This window comes from Giraffa tippelskirchi, chromosome 1, assembly GCF_054371585.1.
Source record: "Giraffa tippelskirchi isolate mGirTip1 chromosome 1, T2T-mGirTip1v1.2.pri, whole genome shotgun sequence".
Classification (NCBI taxonomy): domain Eukaryota; kingdom Metazoa; phylum Chordata; class Mammalia; order Artiodactyla; family Giraffidae; genus Giraffa; species Giraffa tippelskirchi.
This window is the reverse complement of record NC_137275.1, coordinates 200,764,065-200,786,843: the sequence shown is the minus strand read 5'-3', so window position 1 is coordinate 200,786,843 and position 22,779 is coordinate 200,764,065. Positions and strand designations below refer to the sequence as shown.

Below are 22,779 nucleotides of genomic sequence, written 5' to 3'. Positions count from 1 at the left end.
TGTTGTTACATAGGTGCTAAGTAATGTCCGACTCTGACTCTTTTTGACCCCATGGACTATAGCCTCCCAGGCTCCTCTGCCCATGGGATTTCCCAGGCAAGAATACTGGAGTGGGTAGCCACTCCCTTCCCCAGGGAATCTTCCCAACCCAGGATTTGAACCTGTGTCTCCTCCTCTGGCAGGCAGATTCTTTACCACTGAGCCACCAGATGGGGCAGAATTAAAGGTATGAGTTGAGTCAGTGTATAATGTATGTTTTGCAAGAGAGTTTATTAACCTATTCTTCTGGGAAACTGAAATCCCAAACTCCTTAAGTATCTTTTACCCCATCCTCCTCCTTTCCCCTGCAACCATAAATTTGTTCTCTAAGTCTGTGAATCTGTTTCTGTTTTATAAGTTCATTTGATTAAATATCTTAATCCTCTCCCAAAGCACATCTAACATGAAACAAATAGTTGTCTGCTAGAATTAATCTCCTAAAACAAAAGATAAAGGAATCTGCTCAGTTGTGTCCGACTCTTTGCAACCCCACAGACTGTAGCCCGCCAGGCTCCTCTATCCATAGAATTCTCTAGCCATTCCCTTCTCAAGGGGATCTTCCCGACCCAGGGATCAAACCCAGGTCTCCTGCATTGCAGGAGGATTCTTTACCGTCTGAGCCACCAGGGAAGACCAATTAATCTTCTAAAACAAGAGATAAAGGAATCCCACCCTTAAGTAAACACAGACTTCAAATCTAAAGCAAGGTATATAACTCAATCACTTTGCCGTACACCAGAAACTAACACAACGTTGTAAATCAAGTGAAAGTCTCTCAGTCTTGTCCGACTCTTTGCCACCCCATGGACCATACAGTCCATGGAATCCTCCAGGCCAGAATACTGGAGTGGGTAGCCAGCCGTTCCCTTCTCTAGGGACCTTCCCAACCCAGGGATCGAACCCACGTCTCCCGCATTGCAGGAAGATTCTTTACCAGCTGAGCCACAAGGGAAGCCCAAGAATACTGGAGTGGGTAGCCTATCCCTCCTCCAGCAGATCGTTCCAACCCAGGAATCGAACCAGGATCTCCTGCATTGCAGGTGGATTCTTTACCAACTGGGCTATCAGGGAAGCCAATCAACTGTACTTCAATAAATAATAACAATAATAAAGCAAGGTCAAGCAATCTATGCCCTTTGCTCATCTTTCATCCTGTTCATCTTTCCTATTTCAAGTACCGTGAGTGATGGGGAGGAAAACCAAACAGTCTAGGTTCCAGTTCTGGCTTGATGCCCAACCTATCTGGTAAGGAAAGTAAAATTCATGAATCTTCAAGGTTCTTTCACCTTCTAAAATTCTAGTATTCTTCCCTACTAGTTAACATCTATTATGCCTTTATCTGAGGAAACGCTACACGGCATTAAAGAGCCACAGGGTAACAGAAATGCAAACTTCCCTAGTGGCTCAGTGGTAAAGAATCTGCCTGCCAATGCAGGAGACGCAGGTTAGATCCCTGGGTCAGGAAGATCCCCTGAAGTAGGAAATAGCAACCCACTCCAGTATTCTAGACAGGATAATCCCATGGAGAGAGGAGCCTGGCAGGCTATAGTCCATGGGGTTGCAAAGGGTCAGACATGACTGAGTACAGAACATTAAACATTAAATCCTTTTTAGTAAATGAACAATGAAGTATGGTCTAACAGTTACTCAATTAGGGAAATAAAAACCTCACAAAACACCTAAATGAAAGAATCTGGTTGATGAATACAACATGACTCTGCATTTGCACAAGCGCACATCACTGTACACCTCATATAGAGAATAAACTTTAATATGCACAATGTAAAAAAAATTAGCCAGCAGTCAGGAATGCTAGGCCAGATGCAAACTGACAAATGTACTGAACTGTATTATAAACTGTCTGTCACAGAAGTGCAGGTGAACAGCTCTGCAATCATTTTCACATGTGTGAAGTTGGGGTAAATGGACAGGAGATGATCTGGGTGTCTCCTTGTCAGAGAATGGGGTTACAAATGTGCAAAGGGAGGAGGCTAGCATGCTCCTGTGGTGTTCAGCTAGCCATGGAGACATCCACAGATGACAACACAGACAGTTACAGAAATCATCAGAGGTAAGCATGTACACGTGAGCTGGTCTATAAACACACACATACATCTCCTATCTGTCAGCAGAGAGCCAAGAAGCAGCGGCACTCCAGGAGAAAGAACATCTATACTCCAATCAGGTTTCCAAATACCATTCTCCACTAAAAGGGACCAGAGCCTTTGGGGAAAAAGTGGGTAATGCCAGGGCAGAGAAGTCCAAGATGAGCCTGGAACATCTACCTTGTGGTGCCAGGAAGGAAGGTAGTGTTCACAAAACAAAGGATGGGGTATGTCAGCAGCACATAAAAGCCCACCTGAAAGATGCCCAATGACCAAAGCTGAAACAATCTGTGCTACAAAATAAATATCGTAGTGGTGGGTATAACCAAAGTGCACAATGAACACGAGTCGATACTGATACAAATACATGAAATAAAGGGGGAAAAAAAGAGACAAATCTTCCCCCCAGAAGAATTCAAATAGTAATGTAAAACCCCTTCCCAACAGGTGCCGTTTACCCCCACCCCTCCCTTTGAATGTATGCTGCACTTTATGATAGCCTCCAAAGAACCAAACCAGCAAAGAGGACAACAGACATGACACTGAGCAGATGCCCCGTAAATACCACTATACAGAAGGAGGGCACTGCATCCCTGGAGCATTCTCCCCAAATCACAAGAAAACATCAGACAGCTCAAATTGGAGGCCAGCCTACAAAATCCCTGATCAATTCTCCAAAAGTGCTGAGGTCACACAGAGACAAGCAGAAGCCAGAGGTCACTACAAGAGACAAGATGCCTAAAGGCAACAGGGAATCCAAAATGGATACAGGTGGAAAATGGAAGAAATCTGAATGAAATACATAATTTGTTGTTGTTCAGTCACTAAGTCACGTCTGACTCTTTGTGACCCCATGAACTGTAGCATGCCAGGCTTCCCTGTCCTTCACTATTTCCCAGCATTTGTTCAAACTCATGTCCACTGAGTTGATGATGCCATCTAACCATCTCCTCCTCTGTTGCCCTCTTCTCCTGCCCTCAATCTTTCCCAGCATCAGGGTCTTCTCCAATGAGTCGGCTCTTCACGTCAGGTGGCCAAAGTATTAGAGCTTCTGCATCAGGCCTTCCAATGAATATTTAAGGTTGATTTCCTTTAGGATTGACTGGTTTGATCTCCTTGCAATCCAAGAGGCTCTCAAGTTTCTTCTCCAGCACCACAATAAGAAAGCATCAATTCTTCAGTGCTCAGCCTTCTTCATGGTCCAACTCTCACATCCATACATGACTACTGGAAAAACCATAGCTTTGACTATACAGACCTTTGTCAGCAAAGTGATGTCTCTGATTTGTAATACACTATCTAGGTCTGTCATAGCTTTTCTTCCAAGGAACAAGCATCTTTTAACTTCATGGCTGCAGTCACCATCCAGTGATTTTGGAGCCCAAGAAAATAAAATCTGCCACTGTTTCTACTTTTTCCCCATCTATTTGCCATGAAGTGATGGGACCGGATGCCATGATCTTGGTTTTTTGAATGTTGAGTTTTAAGCCAGCTTTCTCACTCTTCTCTTTCACCCTCATCAAGAGGCTCTTAGTTCCTTTTTGCTTTCTGCCATTAGAGTGGCATCATCTGCATATCTGAGGTACCAATGCTAATTTTTTTAGTTTTAATACTTGTATTAATTCATAGGATGTTAACATGTATGGAAGCTGAGTGAAGGATACTTAGGAACTCTCTGTACCATTTTTGCAACTTTTCTATAAACCAAAATTATTCCCAAGCAAGTTTATTTTAAAAAGAAAAAAAAAAGTCTGCAAGACACTGGGGGACTGTTTTAAACTATTTCATCAGGTGAACAAAGCACTGAACGGCATGAAAGGCAAAGTCTCCAAGAGTCTATCATATGAAAACGTAACTCTCCGCAGACAGTCTAACTGAGGGAAGCAGAAAAGCCCAACACAGATGGCATAAACCTATGAATGGATGGATAAAATCCAACAACCAAGAATACCTGTAAGAGGTCCAGTGAACAATTCTTCAAGACTCACATCAAATAACCTGGTAAAGAATCTGGGGCAGAGAACTGGATGGGATGAAAAGACGACTCAATGCAAGGTGTGGGTGAGAATAGGAAAATGCCTGGGTTGTATCAAAACAAAACCTGAGAGGCAGTTATTTAATTAAAAATAAAAATTAAATTCTAGAGGTTAAGCTTCTGAGAATCAGGTTCTAACAGGTATCAGTTGTTCTTTTTCCTTTGAGTGTGTCTTTCTTCTGGTCTGAACCATCTTCCACTCCTGTTTCCCATCTCATCTACTCTATCCCTTTCCCTGTGTTCTGTTTCTCCACTTCCCTAGCCTTCCAGCTCCTGACTCAGACTGGGCACATGATGCTTAATGAACATGGTGTGTCTAGTTCTTAATTCTTATTTTAGAAATGAGTAAACACTATCAAATACAATGTTGGGAAGATTATTTCAATTTGAACTCCCAAAGAGTATACAGCAAGCTAAAAAACTAAGCCTTGAGACCTGCCTACTTACAGGTGATAAAGAAGGGGTTAAGGCCTCCTGTGAGAGTGAGCCAGACTTGGAATTATACATAGCCTTTTTACAGAAAACTCCAGGCTAGGAACCAAAGACCACCCATCACCTTAAAAGATACTAGGCCTTGACTGATTTTGCCATGGCTGCCATCACCACTGCATCAAAACACGACTCCAGATCAAGGGTGTGAAACCCTGGAGCTCCTGTGTACACAGCATAGAGCATTCAATGTTGACTCTTGATACAGGTTTTGGCATCACAACCAGGCTGGGAACCAACAAACATCTCACCTCACCTCTCCACCCAGAAACACAGTGTCACCAAGAAACACAGTGTATACAATCCATGTTGAAGATCTTCAGTAGCTGGCAAAGCGGGCTATTTTTGGTCCCAATGAAGTACTTTATATTTAGCTAGGGGTAACTTTATGCTACTATATCACAGAATCTTAAGTAAATCTTTTTATCTTAATAGTTTTAATTTTCATTATTAAAAAGACAGATATATCAAAAATTCACTATTTTTTTTTTTTTTTTTTTTTTTTTTTTTTTTTAAATTCACTATTTTTTACAAAGAATAATGATTAAAGAATTCTCAAGCTTACTTTGCAAATGTTATTTATTTATTAACGCTGAAAGCAGCTATGGGGAAAGTCCAATAAGAATGAAAAAGTAACACTGTTACTTACTCCTAATCTCCAGTGAAGAAGCACTTGTACAGTGAGGTTTTGTATCTCTGACACCAGGTAGGTGAACTCCACTACTTACTTTCTGTACTTCCATTTCTTCATCTGTAAAAATAATAGTACTCCCCTACCTTAGAGGGTAGCCGTGATGATTAAATGAGTTACTACATGGAAACAGCTCAGAATCATTCATAAAAATAAGCACTCAACAAATGTCAGCTACTATTTACTTTTAGTAAGCTCTGTGAGAAAGGATCTGCTTGTTCATGCTTTTCATGCAGGACCTAAAACACTATGAGTTCTAAGACAGATTTTCTGACACAAAGAAAAAAAGATCCTATGTGGTTCTTCTTTAGAATAATTTTCAGAAGCTCAGGGAATAACGTGACACATCCTCCAACCAACTGCCAGATTTAGAAGATGTAACTTAACCTGAACAGAAGAGGATATAAGTTGAGCTAAATTCTGATTTAAAAAAAAAATCAGGCTCTGACCTTTATCCAAAGACTTCTAGATGCTAGGTTTTAGATGGGTAAGACTTACTCAGGCTATTTACTACCTACTCATGTAGAGCTGTTTCAGAAGACCCAGTTTCCCCCTCAGTCAGTCTATCCCATCAGGAAGTTTCCATAAGCCTCTTATCCTTATCCATCAGAGGTCAGACAGAATGAAAACCACAATCACAGAAAACCAGCTAAACTGATCACACAGACCACAGCCTTGTCTAATTCAATGAAACTATGAGACATGCCACGTAGAGCCACTCAAGACGGATGGGTCACGGTGGAGAGTTCTGACAAAACGTGGTCCATTGGAGAAGGGAATGGCAAACCACTTCAGTATTCTTGCCTTGAGAACCCCATGAACAGCATGAAAAAGCAAAAAGATAGGACACTGAAAGATGAACTCCCCAGGTCAGTAGGTGCCCAATATGCTCCTGGAGAAGAGAGGAGAGATAACTCTAGAAAGAATGAAGAGATGGAGCAAAAACAAAAACAACACCCAGTTGTGGATGTGACTTCGGAACCTGGAATGTTAGGTCCATGAATCAAGGTAAGTTAGAAGTGGTCAAGCAGGAGATGGCAAGAGTGAATATCGACATTTTAGGAATCAGTGAACTAAAGTGGATGGGAATGGGTGAATTTACTTCACATGATCATTATATCTACAGCTGTGGACAAGAATCCCTTAGAAGGAAAGGAGTAGCCCTCATAGTCAACAGAAGAGTCCAAAATGCAGTACTCAAAATGGTTGCAATCTCAAAAATGACAGAATGATCTTGGTTCGTTTCCAAGGCAAACCATTCAACATCACAGAAATCTAAGTCTATGCCCCAAACACTAATGCTGAAGATGAAGTTGAACAATTCTATGAAGACTTACAAGACCTTCAGGAACTAACACCCAAAAAAGATGTCCTTTTTATTATACAGGACCGGAATGCAAAAGTAGGAAGTCAAGAGATACCTGGAGTAACAGGCAAATGTGGCCTTGGAGTACAAAATGAAGAAGGGCAAAGGCTATCAGAGTTTTACCAAGGGAACGCACAGATCAGAGCAAACACTGTCTTCCAACAACACAAGAGAAGACTCTACACATGGACAACACCAGATGGTCAATAACAAAATCAGACTGATCATATTCTTTGCAGCCAAATATGGAAAGGCTCTATACAGTCAGCAAAAACAAGACTGGGAGCTGACTGTGGCTCAGATCATGAACTCCTTATTGCTAATTCAGACTTAAATCAAAGAAAGTAGGGAAAACCACTAAACCATTCAGGTTTGACCTATACAGTGGAAGTGACAAATAGATTTAAGGGATTAGATCTGATAGACAAGAGTGCCTGAAGAACTATGGATGAAGGTTTGTGGAACCGTACATGAGGCAGGGATCAAGACCATCCCCAAGAAAAAGAAATGCAAAAGGCAAAATGGCTGTCTGAGGAGGCCTTGCATATAGCTGAGAAAAAAAGAGAAGTTAAAGGCAAAGAAGAAAAGGAAAGATATACCCATTTGAAAGCAGAGTTCCAAAGAATAGCAAGGAGAGATAAGAAAGCCTTCTTCAGTGATCAATGCAAAGAAATAGAGGAAAACAATAGAATGGGAAAGACTAGAGGTCTCTTCAAGAAAATTAGATACCAAGGGAACATTTCATGCAAAGTAGGGCACAATAAAGGACAGAAATGGTATGGACAAAACAGAAGCAGGAGAGATTAAGAAGAGGTGACAAGAATACAGAGAACTATACAAAAAAAGACCTTAATGACCCAGATAACCACGATGGTGTGATCACTCACCTAGAGCCAGACATCCTGGAATGCAAAGTAAAGTGGGCCTTAGGAAGCATCACTACCAACAAAGCTGGTGCAGGTGATGGAATTCCAGTTGAGCTATTTCAAATCCTAAAAGATGATGCTGTTGAAGTGCTGCACTCTATATGCCAGCAAATTTGGAAAATTCAGCAGTGGCCACAGGACTGGAAAAGTTCAGTTTTCGTTCCAATCCCTAAGAAAGGCAATGCCAAAGAATGTTCAAACTACCACACAATTGCACTCATCTCACATGCTAGCAAAGTAATGCTCAAAATTCTCCAAGACAGGCTTCAACGGTACGTGAACTGAGAACTTCCAGATGTTCAAGCTGGTTTTAGAAAAGGCAGAGGAACCCGAGATCAAACTGCCAACATCTTCTGGATCATAGAAAAAGCAAGAGAGTTCCAGAAAAACATCTATTTCTGCTTTACTGACTAAGCCAAAGCCTTTGACTGTGTGGATCACAACAAACTGTGGAAAATTCTGAAAGAGATGGGAATACCAGAGCACCTGACCTGCCTCCTGAGAAACTTGTATGCAGGTCAGGAAGCAACAGTTAGAACTGGACATGGAACAACAGACTGGTTCCAAATCGGGAAAGAAGTACATCAAGGCTGCATACTGTCACCCTGCTTATTTAACTTATATGCAGAGTACATCAAAATGCTGGACTGGATGAAGCACAGTCTGGAATTAAGATTGACGGGAGAAATATCAATAACCTCAGATATGCAGATGACACTACCCTTACGGCAGAAAGCGAAGAACTAAAGAGCCTCTTGATGAAAGTGAAAGAGAAGAGTGAAAAAGTTGGCTTAAAGCTCAACATTCAGAAAACTAAGATCATGGCATCTGGTCCCACCACTTCACAGCAAATAGATAGGGAAACAAAGGAAACAGTGAGAGACTTTATTTTCTTTGGCTCCAAAATCACTGCAGATGGTGACTGCAGCCATGAAATTAAAAGACGCTTGCTCCCTGGAAGAAAAGCTATGACCAACCTAGACAGCATATTAAAAACCAGAAACATTATTCTGCCAATAAAGGTTCGTCTAGTCAAAGCTATGTTTTCCCAGTAGTCATGTATGGATGTAAGAGTTGAACTATAAAGAAAGCTGAGCGCTGAAGAATTGATGCTTTCGAACTGTGGTGTTGGAGGAGACTCTTGAGAGTCCCTTGGGCTGCGAGGAGATCCAACCAGTCCATCCTAAAGGAAATCAGTCCTGAATGTTCATTGGAAGGACTGATGTTGAAGCTGAAACTCCAATACTCTGGCCACCTGATGGCAAGAACTGATTCATTGGAAAAGACCCTGATGCTGGGAAAGATTGAAGGTGGGAGGAGAAGGGGATGACAGAGGATGAGATGGCTGGATGGCATCACGACTCAATGGACATGAGTTTGAGTAAACTCCGGGTGTTGGTGGTGGACAGGGAGGCCTGGTGTGGTGCAATCCATGGGGTCGCAAAGAGTCGGACACGACTGAGTGACTGAACTGAACAAGTAGAGCTGAAAAGTGAGAACATGAAAGTCAATGCCAATTTGGTGGAAGATTTTACTGTTGTTTAAAAGAGCAATTTCTGTGTCATGACATACGTTAGCAATGTCTCTGAAAGTAAATCTCTCCTCCTCAGGAAATTGTGGCTGAACAAAGTTTTTTACCTTATACAGCTCTTGGTTATTCTATAAGAATTGTTTACAGTGGTCTTAAAAGCAAGGAAAAGCAATTTCTTTTAAAATAAGGGAGTGGCACATGAAAAGATTCTCAACTTCATTAGGGAAATGTACATCAAAACCACAATGAGATACCATTTCACACAAATTAAGATGGCTACTATAAAAAAAAAAAGGAGTAAGCAAGTGTTGGCGAGTATTTGGAAACACCTGAACCCTCACACGCTGCTGGTGGAAATGTAAAATGATGCAGTTGCTAAGGAAAATGGTATAACAGATCTCAAAATATAAAATCATATGAACCAGCAATTCCATTTGTGGGCATATACTCAAAAGAATTGAAGGCAAGGATTCAAACAGATATTTGCACCCCCATTTTCACAGCAACATTATTCATGATAGCCAAGAGGTAGAAGCAAATTAAGTGTCCACTGACAGATGAACATATAAGCAAAATGGGGTCTATCCACACAACAAATTATTATTCAGCATCAAAAAGGAAGGAAATTCTGACAAATGCTACAATACAATGAACCTCAAGGACATTATGCTCCGTGAAATAAATGCAGTTAAAAAAATTAATTCTGTGTGATCCCACTCATATGAGGTAGTCCGATTCATGGAGATAAGAAAGTAAAATGGTGGCTGCCAGAGGCTGGCAGAGGGGAGTGGGGAGTTAGTGCTCAGCGAGGACAGTTTCACTTGGGAAAGATGAGAAAGTTCTGAAGAATGATGGTAGTGACGATCACAAGACAGTGTGAAAGTGGTTTTGCATCCGCTGATATGGAGGGCTGACTACACTCACTGTACTATGTCATTTTATATCAGGGATTTGAGCATCTTTGGATTTTGTTATCTGAGGGGGATCCTGGAACTGGTCATCTGCATATACCCAAGGGAAGATTGTACTTAATTCCATTAAGCTTAATTCCATTTAAAAATAGTTAAAATGGTAAAACTTTTGTTATGTATATAGGTTATCACAATTTAAAAAACAAAAATACACAATAATAAAAAGACAGTGGCACCCCATCTCCCTGTCTTCTCAGGAAACCTAGGCACTTGGTGCCAAGACATAACTTCCTACTTGTCAAAAGAAGTTTTACCTTTCCTTTGAGTAATGACAATATATATGTAATGTATTATATCTGCCAGCTTACATAAAAGGGTGAGATTTCTTCTTTGCAATCTCTTTAGCATGTTGTCTGTGATGCAACTGCAATCTGTTTCAATGCTTATTCAATAATAAAACTGTTTTCTTTCTCTCCTTAAAAAAAAAAATTAGAGTGAATGTCATAAAAGAAATGCAAGTTAAACTTCATAAATTTTTAAAATAAATAAAATGATAAAAGCAGTGTAGAAACACCAACATCATTTGTATTCAGTGTTTATTCAGCCTACTATATTAATCTAATGATTCAGTGAACTCCTAGCAATACTATTCTTTTTAAAAATCCAGTTCCAGAACATCAAAATTCAAGTTTTGGAATTTAGAAAAACGAATCTCAGATTGATGCAATCTATTTCAAGGGGGTGACACTTGCAAACTCTTTTATTTAAAAATTTTATGGCTCACATAAGTACACAGGCATGGTTCACAGGAGTGCAAGTGAAAGTGTTAAGTAACTCAGTCATGTCCAACTCTTTGCAACCCCATGGATGATACTCCACCAGGCTCCTCTGTCCTTGGAATTCTCCAGGCAAGTATACTGGAGTGGGGAGCCGTTCCCTTCTCCAGGGGAATCCTCCCAACTCAGGGATCGAATCCGGGTCTCCTAAACTGCAGGCAGATTCTTTACTTTCTGAGCCACGGGGGAAGCCCCCACACAGGTACAGGAGACTGAAAACCCATGGAGCCTATGCTTATCCAAGCAGTCAAGTGAGGCATTCCCTGTCTGGACTGGCTGGCACTCCTGCTCATGAAGATGAACAATACACTCCAAAGCCATGAAAACTCAACCCTCCAGTAATACCCCTTTCACTATATCTCCTACAATATTTAGCCTAATATCAACAGGGTAGCTTCGATTTTTCCAAAGAAATAAATTTATTCCAGAGACAAGTGGGAGGCAAGTAACCAGGGTACAAAAGAAACACACTTCTAGATCACAGACCCTTAATTTCACAGATTCACCATCACCTTTGCAGATAAATCAGTGTGCCAAGCTCAACTCTACACTAGTTCTAAGATGCCTAGAAACAATGTTTGATAGAAGTCATGTATAAGAAGGGAGAAATGATGGCTAACTTCAGCCAATTACTCTAAGCAGTCACCCCTTTTATTCTTCAACACGACTCCTAAATTAAGCAGCATAAAGGGTTTACTCAAAGATAAAGCCTCTGCACCAGGTAACCAAGCTGAGACTACTTATCTGTGGAAATGACAAGACTCTGGGTTTGAACACAAACTTTTTACCATCTTTCTGCTATCACTGTCTCGCAAAGGGGACTGAGTAATGGTGGTCATCCATCAAAGGACTTACTTTCTAGAGAAAATATTGTTGTTAGGCACTAAGTTGTGTCAGACTCTTCGAGGAAACATAAACATAAGTAAAAAAAAAAAAACACGATGTCAGCTATATAGATATTTGCAGGATTTTAGAGTATTTCTATCTGAACTCTGATTCATTTACATTTAATTGTTCTGTTTATAAAATTCTTTCTATAAACCCACTGGAAAATCTATCTAACTTTTCAAATCCTAAAGTATCACTTTCTTAGGGCAAGGGTCGAGAAAATGGGTAAAGGAAATCAAAAGGTACAAACTTCCAGTTACAGCTGACCCTGAACAAATGGGAAGGAGGTGTTTACGGGCACCAATCCTCCACACAGTCAAAAATCTGTGTATAACTTTATAGTCAGTCTTCCATCCATGGTTCTGCATTCACTGATTCAACCAACCACATATTTGGTTGTAGGACTGTAATATTTGCTGTTGAAAAAAATCCACATAAAAGTGGAGCTGCACTGTTCAAACTTGTGCTATTCAAGTGTCAGCTCTATTTGGAGGAGGGCATGGCAACACACTCCAGTATTCTTGCCTGGAGAATCCCCATGAACACAGGAGCCTGGCGGGCTACATACAGTCCATGGGGTTGCAAAGAGTCGGACACCACTGAGAGACTAAGCACAGTACACTTGAAAGTTGCTGAGAGGGCTTAAAAATTCTCATCGTAAGAAAAAAAAAAGTATAACTATGTATGGTGATGAAAGTTAACTAGACTTACTGTGGTGATCATTTCAAAATATATAAATATAATGAATCATTATGCTATGCACCTGAAACTAATATAATGCTGTATGTCCACTACATCTCAATTTTTTAAAAAAAGTAACTCCTGTTCATATTACGAGGCATTTATTCCTGTGGTCAATTTGTTTTTTTTTTTTTAATATTTTATGGAAGCATGCTTTATTTATTTTTTCTTTTTTTTTAATTTATTTATTTTAGTTGGGGGCCAATTTCTTACTAAGACTAGAATGTGTAGTATCTTTTAATTAATTTCTGTCCACTGTATGAATTCTCATTGTATAAAACAAAATGAAGAGCACTGTGGGTCTAGAAATGTATTAGAGAGAAGGTATATATATATGTATGTATCTTATTTAGAAAACTAAGTTGCAATTCTTTTTAATTACTTCTCTTCCTGTTGCAAACATTTATATGGCTTTTCTAAGGCCCAAAGCCTAGAATTCTCTGACTTGTTATCACCAGGATTTCCTAGCACTGGCACTGCTGATATTTGGGAATGGGTAATTCTTTACTGTGGGGCTGAACTGTGCATTGTAGAACATTTAGCAGCATCCCTAGCCTGCAGCTGAAATGCCTTCAGTTGTGACAATCAAAAATGTCTCTAGACATTGTCAAAACCACCAGTCCCCAGCCCCAGTTGAGAACCACTCACTACTCTTCACTGACTAAACAGACTGTCCTGTGGCATCAAAGAAAGTTCCAAACACTGACTGGGGAAAATGATGTAAAGGAGCCCCAGCTTCCATTAAACTCCTTAAAGGATTCCATTCTTTTCTGTTATATTCACTCCTCCATGCCTGGCCTATAACAGGCACTCAATATTTGCTAAAGGGAGAGTGAATCATCATTGGGAACAAGTCAGAAAAGAGAGTATGAGAAATTTAAGGTGAGAAAATAAATCTTACTTAATGGCCATTGATCCAGGTTTTAAAAGAAAATAATTACATTTGTCTGCCTATATAAATAGAACAAGGCAAATGTAAGATTAACAAGCTGAATGCCTACACTAAACATACATGAGGAGTAAAATTAGTCCCCAGTCTCAAGTAGCTTATAGTTAGTGGGAGAGATACATACACAGGTAGCTATAATAAAGCTTTTGAGATGGGCTTTGTGGTAGAAGTAAAATTCTAACAAGCAAAAGGTTTCTGGTTTCTGGAAACAGGGACAAGACGGAGCAACATCAGCAGCTAGCAAACAGTGAACAGTCTGGCTGGGAGCATTTTAAAAGTATAATAGAAGAATTGTGAATATGATAGAAGGTAGAATGGATTCAGATTGCAGGAGGGTCTAAAAGCCTAAATAGTAAGTTTGGATTAAGGGTTCTGCTCTAGTCGTTGCCAGAAGAGTGACTCACCTGACGACCCTGCAGCCTGCCCTGACACCGTGTGTAAGACGAGTCCCACTGCTGACACCAGGCGTGGGGGCCCGGTCAGATCCAGAGGCAATCCAGACTACCACCCACAGTAAAGACACAATTTAATATAATGATATTTACCCTTGGTACATGTCTTGCATTCCACTTTTTATTCTGTTTTATTCTGTGTCAACTTTTCTAAATGCCAATAAACACCCAATAATTTGGGTGTTTGCAAGGCACTTACGCCTTTTCGGTAAATTTGGTGAGTTCACATGTTGGGGATACTAGAAATGAGGAAGTGAAGTGTGAGAGGCTGCTGGGCTAGAACTGACGTGTCATACTGCAGGGAGTGGAGGATGGAATGATAAAAATGCCAAAGATGATTCTAGGGTGGTTAAATGTAACTTTGAAGTGGGTGACCATGAGGTTCAAACCAGTTACGGCTAAAAGTGAAACCAGAACAGACCAGGAGAAGAGAAAATTGTGGAAAGTGAAAAAAGAATTAAAAGATACATCAGCAGCGGTCAGATTCTAGGGGGGACATGCCATTTGAAGTCTTATCATTCTTCCTGATAATCATGGGGAACAAACTCTAGGGTAGCTAAAGTGAAATTACAACAGCCACTAGAGGTGAGTAATCTGAGGCCAGAAAAGGAAAGAAAGGAAAGTCGCTCAGTCGTGTCCGACTCTTTGCGACCCCGTGGACTGTAGCCTGCCAGGCTCCTCTGTCCATGGGATTCTCCAGGCAAGAATACTGGAGTGGTTTGCCATTTCCTTCTCCAGGGGATCTTCCCGACCCAGGGATCGAACCCAGGTCTCCCCCGTTGGAGGCAGACGCTTTAACCTCTGAGCCACCAGGAGGCCAGATGAGAGGTGAAAATACTTTGTGTGTTGAATGGGATACTGTAGAAATAATCTCTAAGTATATAAAACTAGCTAAACTAGCTGCTCAAGTCTTTGAGAACAGTAAAACGGTGCACTGGAATCTGTCAAAAGCTGAAAGAGTATGTGCATAGCTTTGTTTTTAATTGCTAAATCGTTCCCAACTCTTTTGAGACCCCCATGGACTGTAACCCGCCAGGCTCCTCTGTCCATGGGATTTCCTAGGCAAGAATACTGGGGTGGGTTGCCATGTCCTTCTGCAGAGGATCTTCCCAACCCAGGGACTGAACCCACAATTCTTTGCCACTGAGCCACCAGGGAAGCCCTCTCTGTTCTATACTCTTCTCATAATCCCCAGTATTATCTCTTTTGAGGTTGATACTATGCACATACAGACTTCCCTGGTGGCTCAGTGGTAAAGAATCTTCCTGCAACGCAGGAGATGTGGGTTCAATCCCTAGGTTGGGAAGATCCCCTGGAGAAGGAAATGGCAACTCCACTCCAGTATTCTTGGGAAATTGAAATTACATGGACAGAGGAGCCTGGTGGGCTACAGTTCATCAGGTTGCAAAAGAGTTGGACACAACTTAGAAACTAAACAACAATAAAACAGAAAAGTTCCAGAGAATTATGGCATTTATGGAAAGTTATATTTCAGTAACTCCAGGAAATGGAAGTGCTTTGATAAACAAAAAGAGTTCAACAAGGCAGAAAAGAAGAGGCAGTGGGCTTTGATAAGTCTAACTTTAATCGTAAAAAAGGCCCAAAGTGGGGAGATTTAGAAATGGGTGGTAACTATTGAGAAATATCAGTGCTTAAGTCACAAATTGGTGTCTTAAGAGTCGAATCTAACCTGGAGTCCATTTTGCTTGGCTCAAAGGTGTTTTTTTAAATGGGATGATTTCAAATAAAAATCTGGATTTCTGACTTCCTTGAAAAAATCTCAAGGTCTGGCAAAGTTGCCTCTATAGTCTTGTAAGGCTTTTAAAATGTGCACACTCTTGGATCCACCAAGTATATGTGTCATACCATTTGTAGGAGATGGATAAATTATGGAACACAATGACATTAAAAAGAATCAGAACTGTAAGTATAGACATGAAAAGACTTTTTATATAAAGAAAGCAAATTGCTGAATAATGTAGTGATCACATTAATGTTAAAACTAAAACTACTATGATAATATATGATATATAAAATATACATAGGGAGCTGCTGTGGAAAACAGTATGGTGATTCCTTGAGAAATTAAACATAGAGAAACCAAATGATCCAGCAATTCCACTCCTAGGTACATATCCCAAAGAACTGAAAACAGGGACTCCCAAAAGATTTTTGCACAACCATGTTCACAGGAGCACTATTCATTAGTGCTATTCATCTGGCTATTTCACAATAGCCAAAAGGGGAAGTAACCCAAGAATCCATAAAGTGAATGTGGTTCATCCATACAACAGAGTATTATTCAGACAGAAAAAAGGAAGGAAATTCTGACACAGTGTTATAATATGGATGAACCTTGAAGACATTAGGCTAAATGAAATAAACCAGTCACCAAACTGGCACACTTGAAGATAAAATTTTTAAATGAGTATTTTAAATGGATGGCTGGTTTTACTTATAATGTGGTCAATTTAGAATTCTAAGTATTCCCTGATCAGTTAGTGATCTTTAAGAATAAAAGTATATCGCTAGTTTTCAGTGTCTCCTGGATAGAAACTGTGCTACCTAGCAAAAGCATTTTTGCTATCAGATCTGACCTGAGAGTGAACTGCAGGTAGGCACACCCCTATAGCATTCTTACACAATGAAACTGAACTTTGACTTCAGCACACTACTTCCCTCTTAAAGAGGTTACCTTTCCCCAGACACTGCTCAGTCAGCAATCCCACTTCTTGCCATATAAAACTGGCAACAAAACACTGAGGGCTAAATGAGACAGCACCAGGACAGAGAACCTAGCAGGGAACTGGCACCCTACAGAGTAGCCCCTCTAACCCCATCAAGTACACAAAGAAAGATCATCACCACAGGATCTCAGGCCACAGTCTAATCTCACATTCTTCCAGTGACTTAAAACACCAGCTTTGCTTTATGTGAGATCTCAGTGAATACACAAGGACTTCATTATAAACCTGCACACCAACACCACCACAAGTCTTGAGGCAGAAACATTTAGGAAAGTTCCAGGGAATTAATGCCACCAAGATTTTTAAGTAAACATCAGTCCTCACTAAGTTTCAAAGGTTATGATGACTCAAGGCACACAAGAGGAAATGCTCCTAGTAAGGAACAGAAGCCAAATTCAGGCCAGGCAGTTTAATGACCTGAACAAAATTAGCTGATGTGTGGGCCAACTTCTAATGGTTAAAGAAATACAATTATTACTCTAGTGAAGACATACTCTTCTAAGCCAAAAAAGATTTATCAAAGCAAAGCTGACAGGAAATTAAGCCTTTCTGCCAGTTTACAGAACCCTGGAGAAGGCCAATACAATAGTAGACTTTTACAAGAAAAATGCTTCATATGCCCAACATTATATATGGTGAGATGCTTGTGTAAATTGCTTTGCCAACTTTTACTTAATCTTTTTATTAAAAAAAATTATACAATAAAATTAACTTTTATTTACTTTTGATGTATCGGAGAAGGCAATGGCACCCCACTCCAGTACTCTTGCCTGGAAAATCCCATGGACGGAGGAGCCTGGTAGGCTACAGTCCATGGGGTCGCTAAGAGTCGGACACGACTGAGCGACTTCACTTTCACTTTTCCCTTTCATGCACTGGAGAAAGAAATGGCAACCCACTCCAGTATTCTTGCCTGGAGAATCCTAGGGACGGCAGAGCCTGGTGAGCTGCCGTCTATGGGGTCGCATAGAGTCGGACACAACTGAAGCGACTTAGCATAGCATAGCACTTTTGATGTATAGTTCTACAATTTTAAAACATGCTACCACCATAACCATCAGGCTACAGAACAGTTCATCACTTCAAAAAGCTCCCTCCTATTGTCCCTTTATATTCACACCTTCATGTAAACTGCCATCTGGTCCCCATCTCCAGCCTTATCTGCAAGAGAGTGTCACATAAATAGAATCATACCTTTTGAGCCTGGCTTCCTTGTGTGTTATCAGTAGTTTCTCCCTTTTTACTGCTAAGTAGTATTGCACGGTACCATAGCTTAACTATTTACCTATTAAAGGATATTTTGGTTGTTTCCAGTTTGAGCTATTATGAACAAAACTACTATGACCAATCAAGTATAGTTTTTCTGTGAATAATAGTTTCATTAGGAAAATACCCAGGATTACAACTGCTGGATCATATGGTAAACCCATCTTATAAGAAACTAAGGGAACTATTTTTCGGGGTGGCATACCATCTTGCATTCCCACCAGCCATGTGGGACGATTCCAGTTGCTCGGCATTCTTGCCAGCATTCTGGCATTGCCGGAATTACTTATTTTAGCCATTCTAACAAGTATGTAGTGATATGCCATCATGGTTTTAATTCACTTAACCATTTTCATAGGCATTTTTCTAAAAAACAGTATATGCTGCTTCACTTCCTTAGAGAATGCTGAACATATATTTTCCCCCAAACCATCTTCATAGAGTAAACCATACTACCCCTCAGGGGCTACTGAAGTACATAGGGTTGTTTTGTTTCTAAAGGAGCCCCAGAATTATGTGTACTTTTTATAGCATTTTCTATCTTCTCCCTTGTAAAGTGTCACTTCTTGCTATTAATGGTGAGCTTGCTTATGCCAGACTTTCCTCTGCACCCTTTTCTCAAGCTGAGTTTAGAAACAGGCAACTAAACTTATCAGAATTACATCTGAAAATGAGAGGGCAGTCTACAAGGGAGAAAAGTTGATTCTTCAATGAGGAAACAAAGTTGTTTTTTTTTCTTTTTGGATCACTATACCAAAACTTCCTGACCTCTCATTTGGCTGCTAACAAATTTTTAGTAGCTAAATTTCTTAGGCTTTTTCCAAAAAGGTGAGCTTGCCTGGTAAGCGTACACCAGGGAACTGAGTCACTACTATATTAAACTGTAAAATTAACATTATGATTCTATATCAGGAATTCAAAGTTTATCTAAAGCCAAGTGATTATACACTCAATTATATCTTGAGTCCAGAAACCTAAGTGGAAGTAATGATGTTAATTCTAGTTTCCTACTTACTCACACATTGGTCAAAATTCTAAGCACCTAGCAGGTGAGACATTTATAGGGGCGCAAAGAGAAATATCAAGAAATTCTACAAATAAAAAAGTATATAGCAGTTCTTTCAAAAGATAGAGACCATGTACAAACACTGAATCTAATCCTAAGTAAAATTTATGATGTTCCTTTGAAAGCCATTTGACTAAAAAGCTCATCGTCTTTTCAGTAGTAAGTAGTTTCCATCTCTGCATAATACAAAAGTGTTAACACTCTAAGCATCTTCTGAAGGTGGACCACACCGGGGAATTACACCCTCTTAACTTCTCAGAGAGCCCAGGCTCCAGGGCAGAAAATGCCAGCAGCAGTCCCTTGCTCTCACCCGATCTTCCCCAGGGACGCAGGCTAAGTCTCTGCCATATTCACAGACCAATCGCAGCTCTTCCAGCAGCCTCGACCCGCAGACTTAGAAACCCTGTCACCAATTGCATTAGGATCGGGGTGGGACTTCCGCTATCACTTTAGGCTTAACCACCACCATCTCAGCATAGGCAAGAGCAGTCAGGAAGTTCGAATTTCAGAAACTTTGGGATCAAGCACAGTTCAAGCATAAATAAAGGAATGACAAACACATTGGAAGGCAGAGTGGCCAAAGTCAGAAAAATAAAACAGCTCCCCCTCCAAGAATTGTAAAGGAAGAACAATGGAAAACGAAGCAATCAAAACTCAAGTCAAGGGTCACTGGTTTGCATGTTATCTCTGCCCTGGCTGCTAGGTCCTGAAGCACTCCTTGGCCTGAGTTCAGGGAGGAGCACTCTGCCAAAAGGACAGCAGAATGCTGGACAGCCAAAGCTCTGATTACCTGAGTGCACAGCCCAAAGTGGTGGAGTTCTTATTGTGCAGAGAGAAATAAATCCTGGAAACTGCTTCACTGACTTTGCCTGACTCTGGACTACTCTTTTCACATCAGACACACAGAACCAAAGACTTTTTCACGCAGACTAAATCATAGCACTGACAATATTCCATCATGTCAAACTATATGATTCTTTGAAAACCAACACACAAAAATCCGACAATTTCTCTAAAAACTGTTACCTTACCGGGAACCTGGACCCAGCCCTGCGTTCTCAAGAGAAAGCCAACTTCACACACTTGCCCAGGTCGAACCGGGGTGACAGCAGTAGGCAGACCTTCTATGCACCCTCAGTGGCTGGAGACTCCTTCCTGTCTCCATCTAGCCCACTTGCTCCCACAAAAAACCTGTTGCTGTTCAAGCCTTCCAAAATCGAAAACCAGCGTCTCATAAAAGTTCAGGTTAGTAATATGCCTGCTTCAAAGTGTGGAGGAATACTCGGGATCTCAGCGAGTGGCACTGCACCTTCCAAGCTTGCAGCTATCCGCTGGTCCTACGGTTCTCGGCCGGCCTGGAGCAGCCGAGGTTCCCAGACCCCGGGCACTCGCAGACGGCCGGGCTCGAGGCGGCGCGTCCATTTTGCAGCAGGTCAGACCTGGAGGGGAGAGGCGCCTGCGGTCCCCCGCGCCCAGACCCCCAAACCCGACCCAGCTCCAATTTCAGACCCTAGCCTGCCCGGAGCCCAGACTCAGACTCCAACCGAATTCCAGACTCCGACCCAGGCCTGGACCCTGGCCCCAGACCCCAAACCCGGACTCAGGCCCAGATGCCTGGCCCATCCCTGGTCCCCCAAACTCCAGTCCAACCCCGACCCACCCTCCCTTAAATTCAAGTGACCCCTTAAATTCACGCAGACCTATGCCCGGCCCTGGTCTCCAACCCCGCCCCCGGCCCACGCGGACCCCAGTCCGCCTGTCCGCCCGGCTGGCCGCACCTTGACGTGGAAGCGGATGAGCGCCAGGCGGATGCAGTGCGCCATGCAGACGGGAGGCAGGAACCAGACCTTGGGCGGCGGGGTGCCCTTGTTCTGGACATGGCTGACGATCTGCTGCGCCGTCTGGCGCTCGTTGCCCTGCCGCTTGACCCACTCGTGCAGCCGCGCCTTCTCAAGCGCGCCGTTGAAGAAGACGAAGAGCTCGATGTTGCCGCCGAAGCAGGCCTTGGCAAGCGCGGCCAGGTAGCCGAGCATGTGGTTCCACTGGCCGCCGCTCACCCAGTCGGTGTAGAAGCCGCCGTAGAGACGATGCAGGCAGTTGTCGGCGTCCACCAACAAGCGCAGCGGCGTGTGCGGGGGCCGCTGCCGCCCGCCGCCCACCAGGCTGCCCCGGGCCAGCTTCTGCAGCTCCACCGGCACCACGGCGCTCGGGCAGTGCTTCTCGATGTAGTCCTGGAAGCCCTGCACGCCCATGGCGGCGGCGGGCGCGGGGCGGCGGGGCGGCGGGGCCGGGGGCGGCGGGGCCGTGGCTCGGGCCGGGGCCGGGGCGGCGGGCTCTAGGGGGGGCCGGGCCGAGCCGCGGGCGCGCTCATGGCCGCTGCGGCCGCCATGTGCTGCCGCCTCCCAGGGCCATGGCGGGGAGGGACCTGCGCCGTGCGCCGCTCCAGGCCCAGGCCAAGCTGAGGCGGCCTCGCGCGGGCGGGCGGGCTGCGGCGGGGCGGGGCGGCGCCAGCTGACGTACGCGGGCCGGCGGAAGGGGCGGAAGAGGCGGTGCTGCGAACTGAGGGGCTGGTAACCAGAAGAGGGGCTGGTGCCCAGCGGCCCAGGACTCGGACTCCGGCTCCGAACTTCGGTCCCAGCCCTGGCAGAGTCCGCGAGGCCCAGCCCAGGGAAAGGAGCTCTCGGGCCCAAGCGACGCAGCTGTGCCTGCGCGAATTCCCAGGAGGTGTCGGGGCGGTAGCTTCATCTCGTCCCCTCCCTGGTCTCCCAGAGCTGGTCACCGAGGACCACATCCCCGGCTCCAGAATCTGGTCAGCCCGGGACGGCCTTATCCCCGGAAGCCGGTCAGGCAGCCCTGTCCCCGTCCACGATCGGAACTGGTCACTTCAAGGAGCCCGCGTTCGGACCTACGGATCTGGTTACCCTGAAAGAAGCCTCATCTCGGAAGTCAGTCACCCTAAGGAAGCCCCATCTTCTTCCCCGGGTCCCGTTATTCCGAAGAGGCCCTGTTTCGTCCCCAAGGACCGGTCACACAGAGGAGGCCCTTTCCTGTCCCTTGTGCCCAGTCACCCCCGAGAAGGCCTTATTCTCGGGAGTCGGCCACCTGAGGAGTCCCAAGTTCCATCCCCAGGAGCTGGTCACCCTGAGGAGGCCTCAACCCAATCTTGGGATCTCGTCAACTCGAGGAGGCAGCGTTCGTTTTGAGAGCCAGTCATCTGAGAAGGCCTAATGCCTGGGGTCTGATCACCCCAAAGAGATCCCGTCCTGGTCCCACAGGACCAGTCATCCCAAGGTGGGACCAGTGCCCTGGCCGAGGCGGCTGCAGAGGGAAAGGTGGTCAGAAACTGGAAGTCGGGATGTATCTAGGGGGAGGAGTGAGCAGAAGTCCAAACGGAGAAAGGAATCAGTTTCTGCGCTGTATGCCCAGGTGTAGTTACCGGGTTTTAGAAATGATCACCTGCTCTCTCACCTTAATTGCATCGGTATCTTTTACTTGGGAAATAACTCTCCAGACTTTCGGTTGTTCACAAGGAGTAGGGTGGTAATTCTGAGGAATTTGGAAAAGTGGCAGATTGACCCCACTTCCTGCTGGGTTTACTGCTTCACTGCTTTTTGGGGAGAAATCTAAGAGCCACGTGAGCAGAACCCTCATTGGCCGTTCCCTTTGAGGTAGCAGATCTCCCTCCAGATAGATCTGACTCAGGCCTCTCAAAGTGCTCTCACTGTCTGAAGAAGCCGGAGG

General features: G+C 43.3%; 1 protein-coding gene across 8 annotated transcripts in view; it reads right to left on the bottom strand.

Moving 5' to 3' along the window:
• The window catches only part of FAM120A (family with sequence similarity 120 member A), a 116,747-nt gene extending 95,254 nt beyond the window's left edge, over positions 1 to 21,493 (bottom strand). For all 8 annotated transcript variants that reach the window (XM_081523761.1, XM_081523786.1, XM_081523772.1 and 5 more), the window contains exon 1: positions 20,817 to 21,493. In XM_081523761.1, coding sequence (XP_081379887.1) covers positions 20,817 to 21,290 — 474 coding nt within the window. In that variant the 5' untranslated portion in view covers positions 21,291 to 21,493. The remainder of the gene's footprint in view (positions 1 to 20,816) is intronic.
• Positions 21,494 to 22,779: the final 1,286 nt, after the last annotated feature.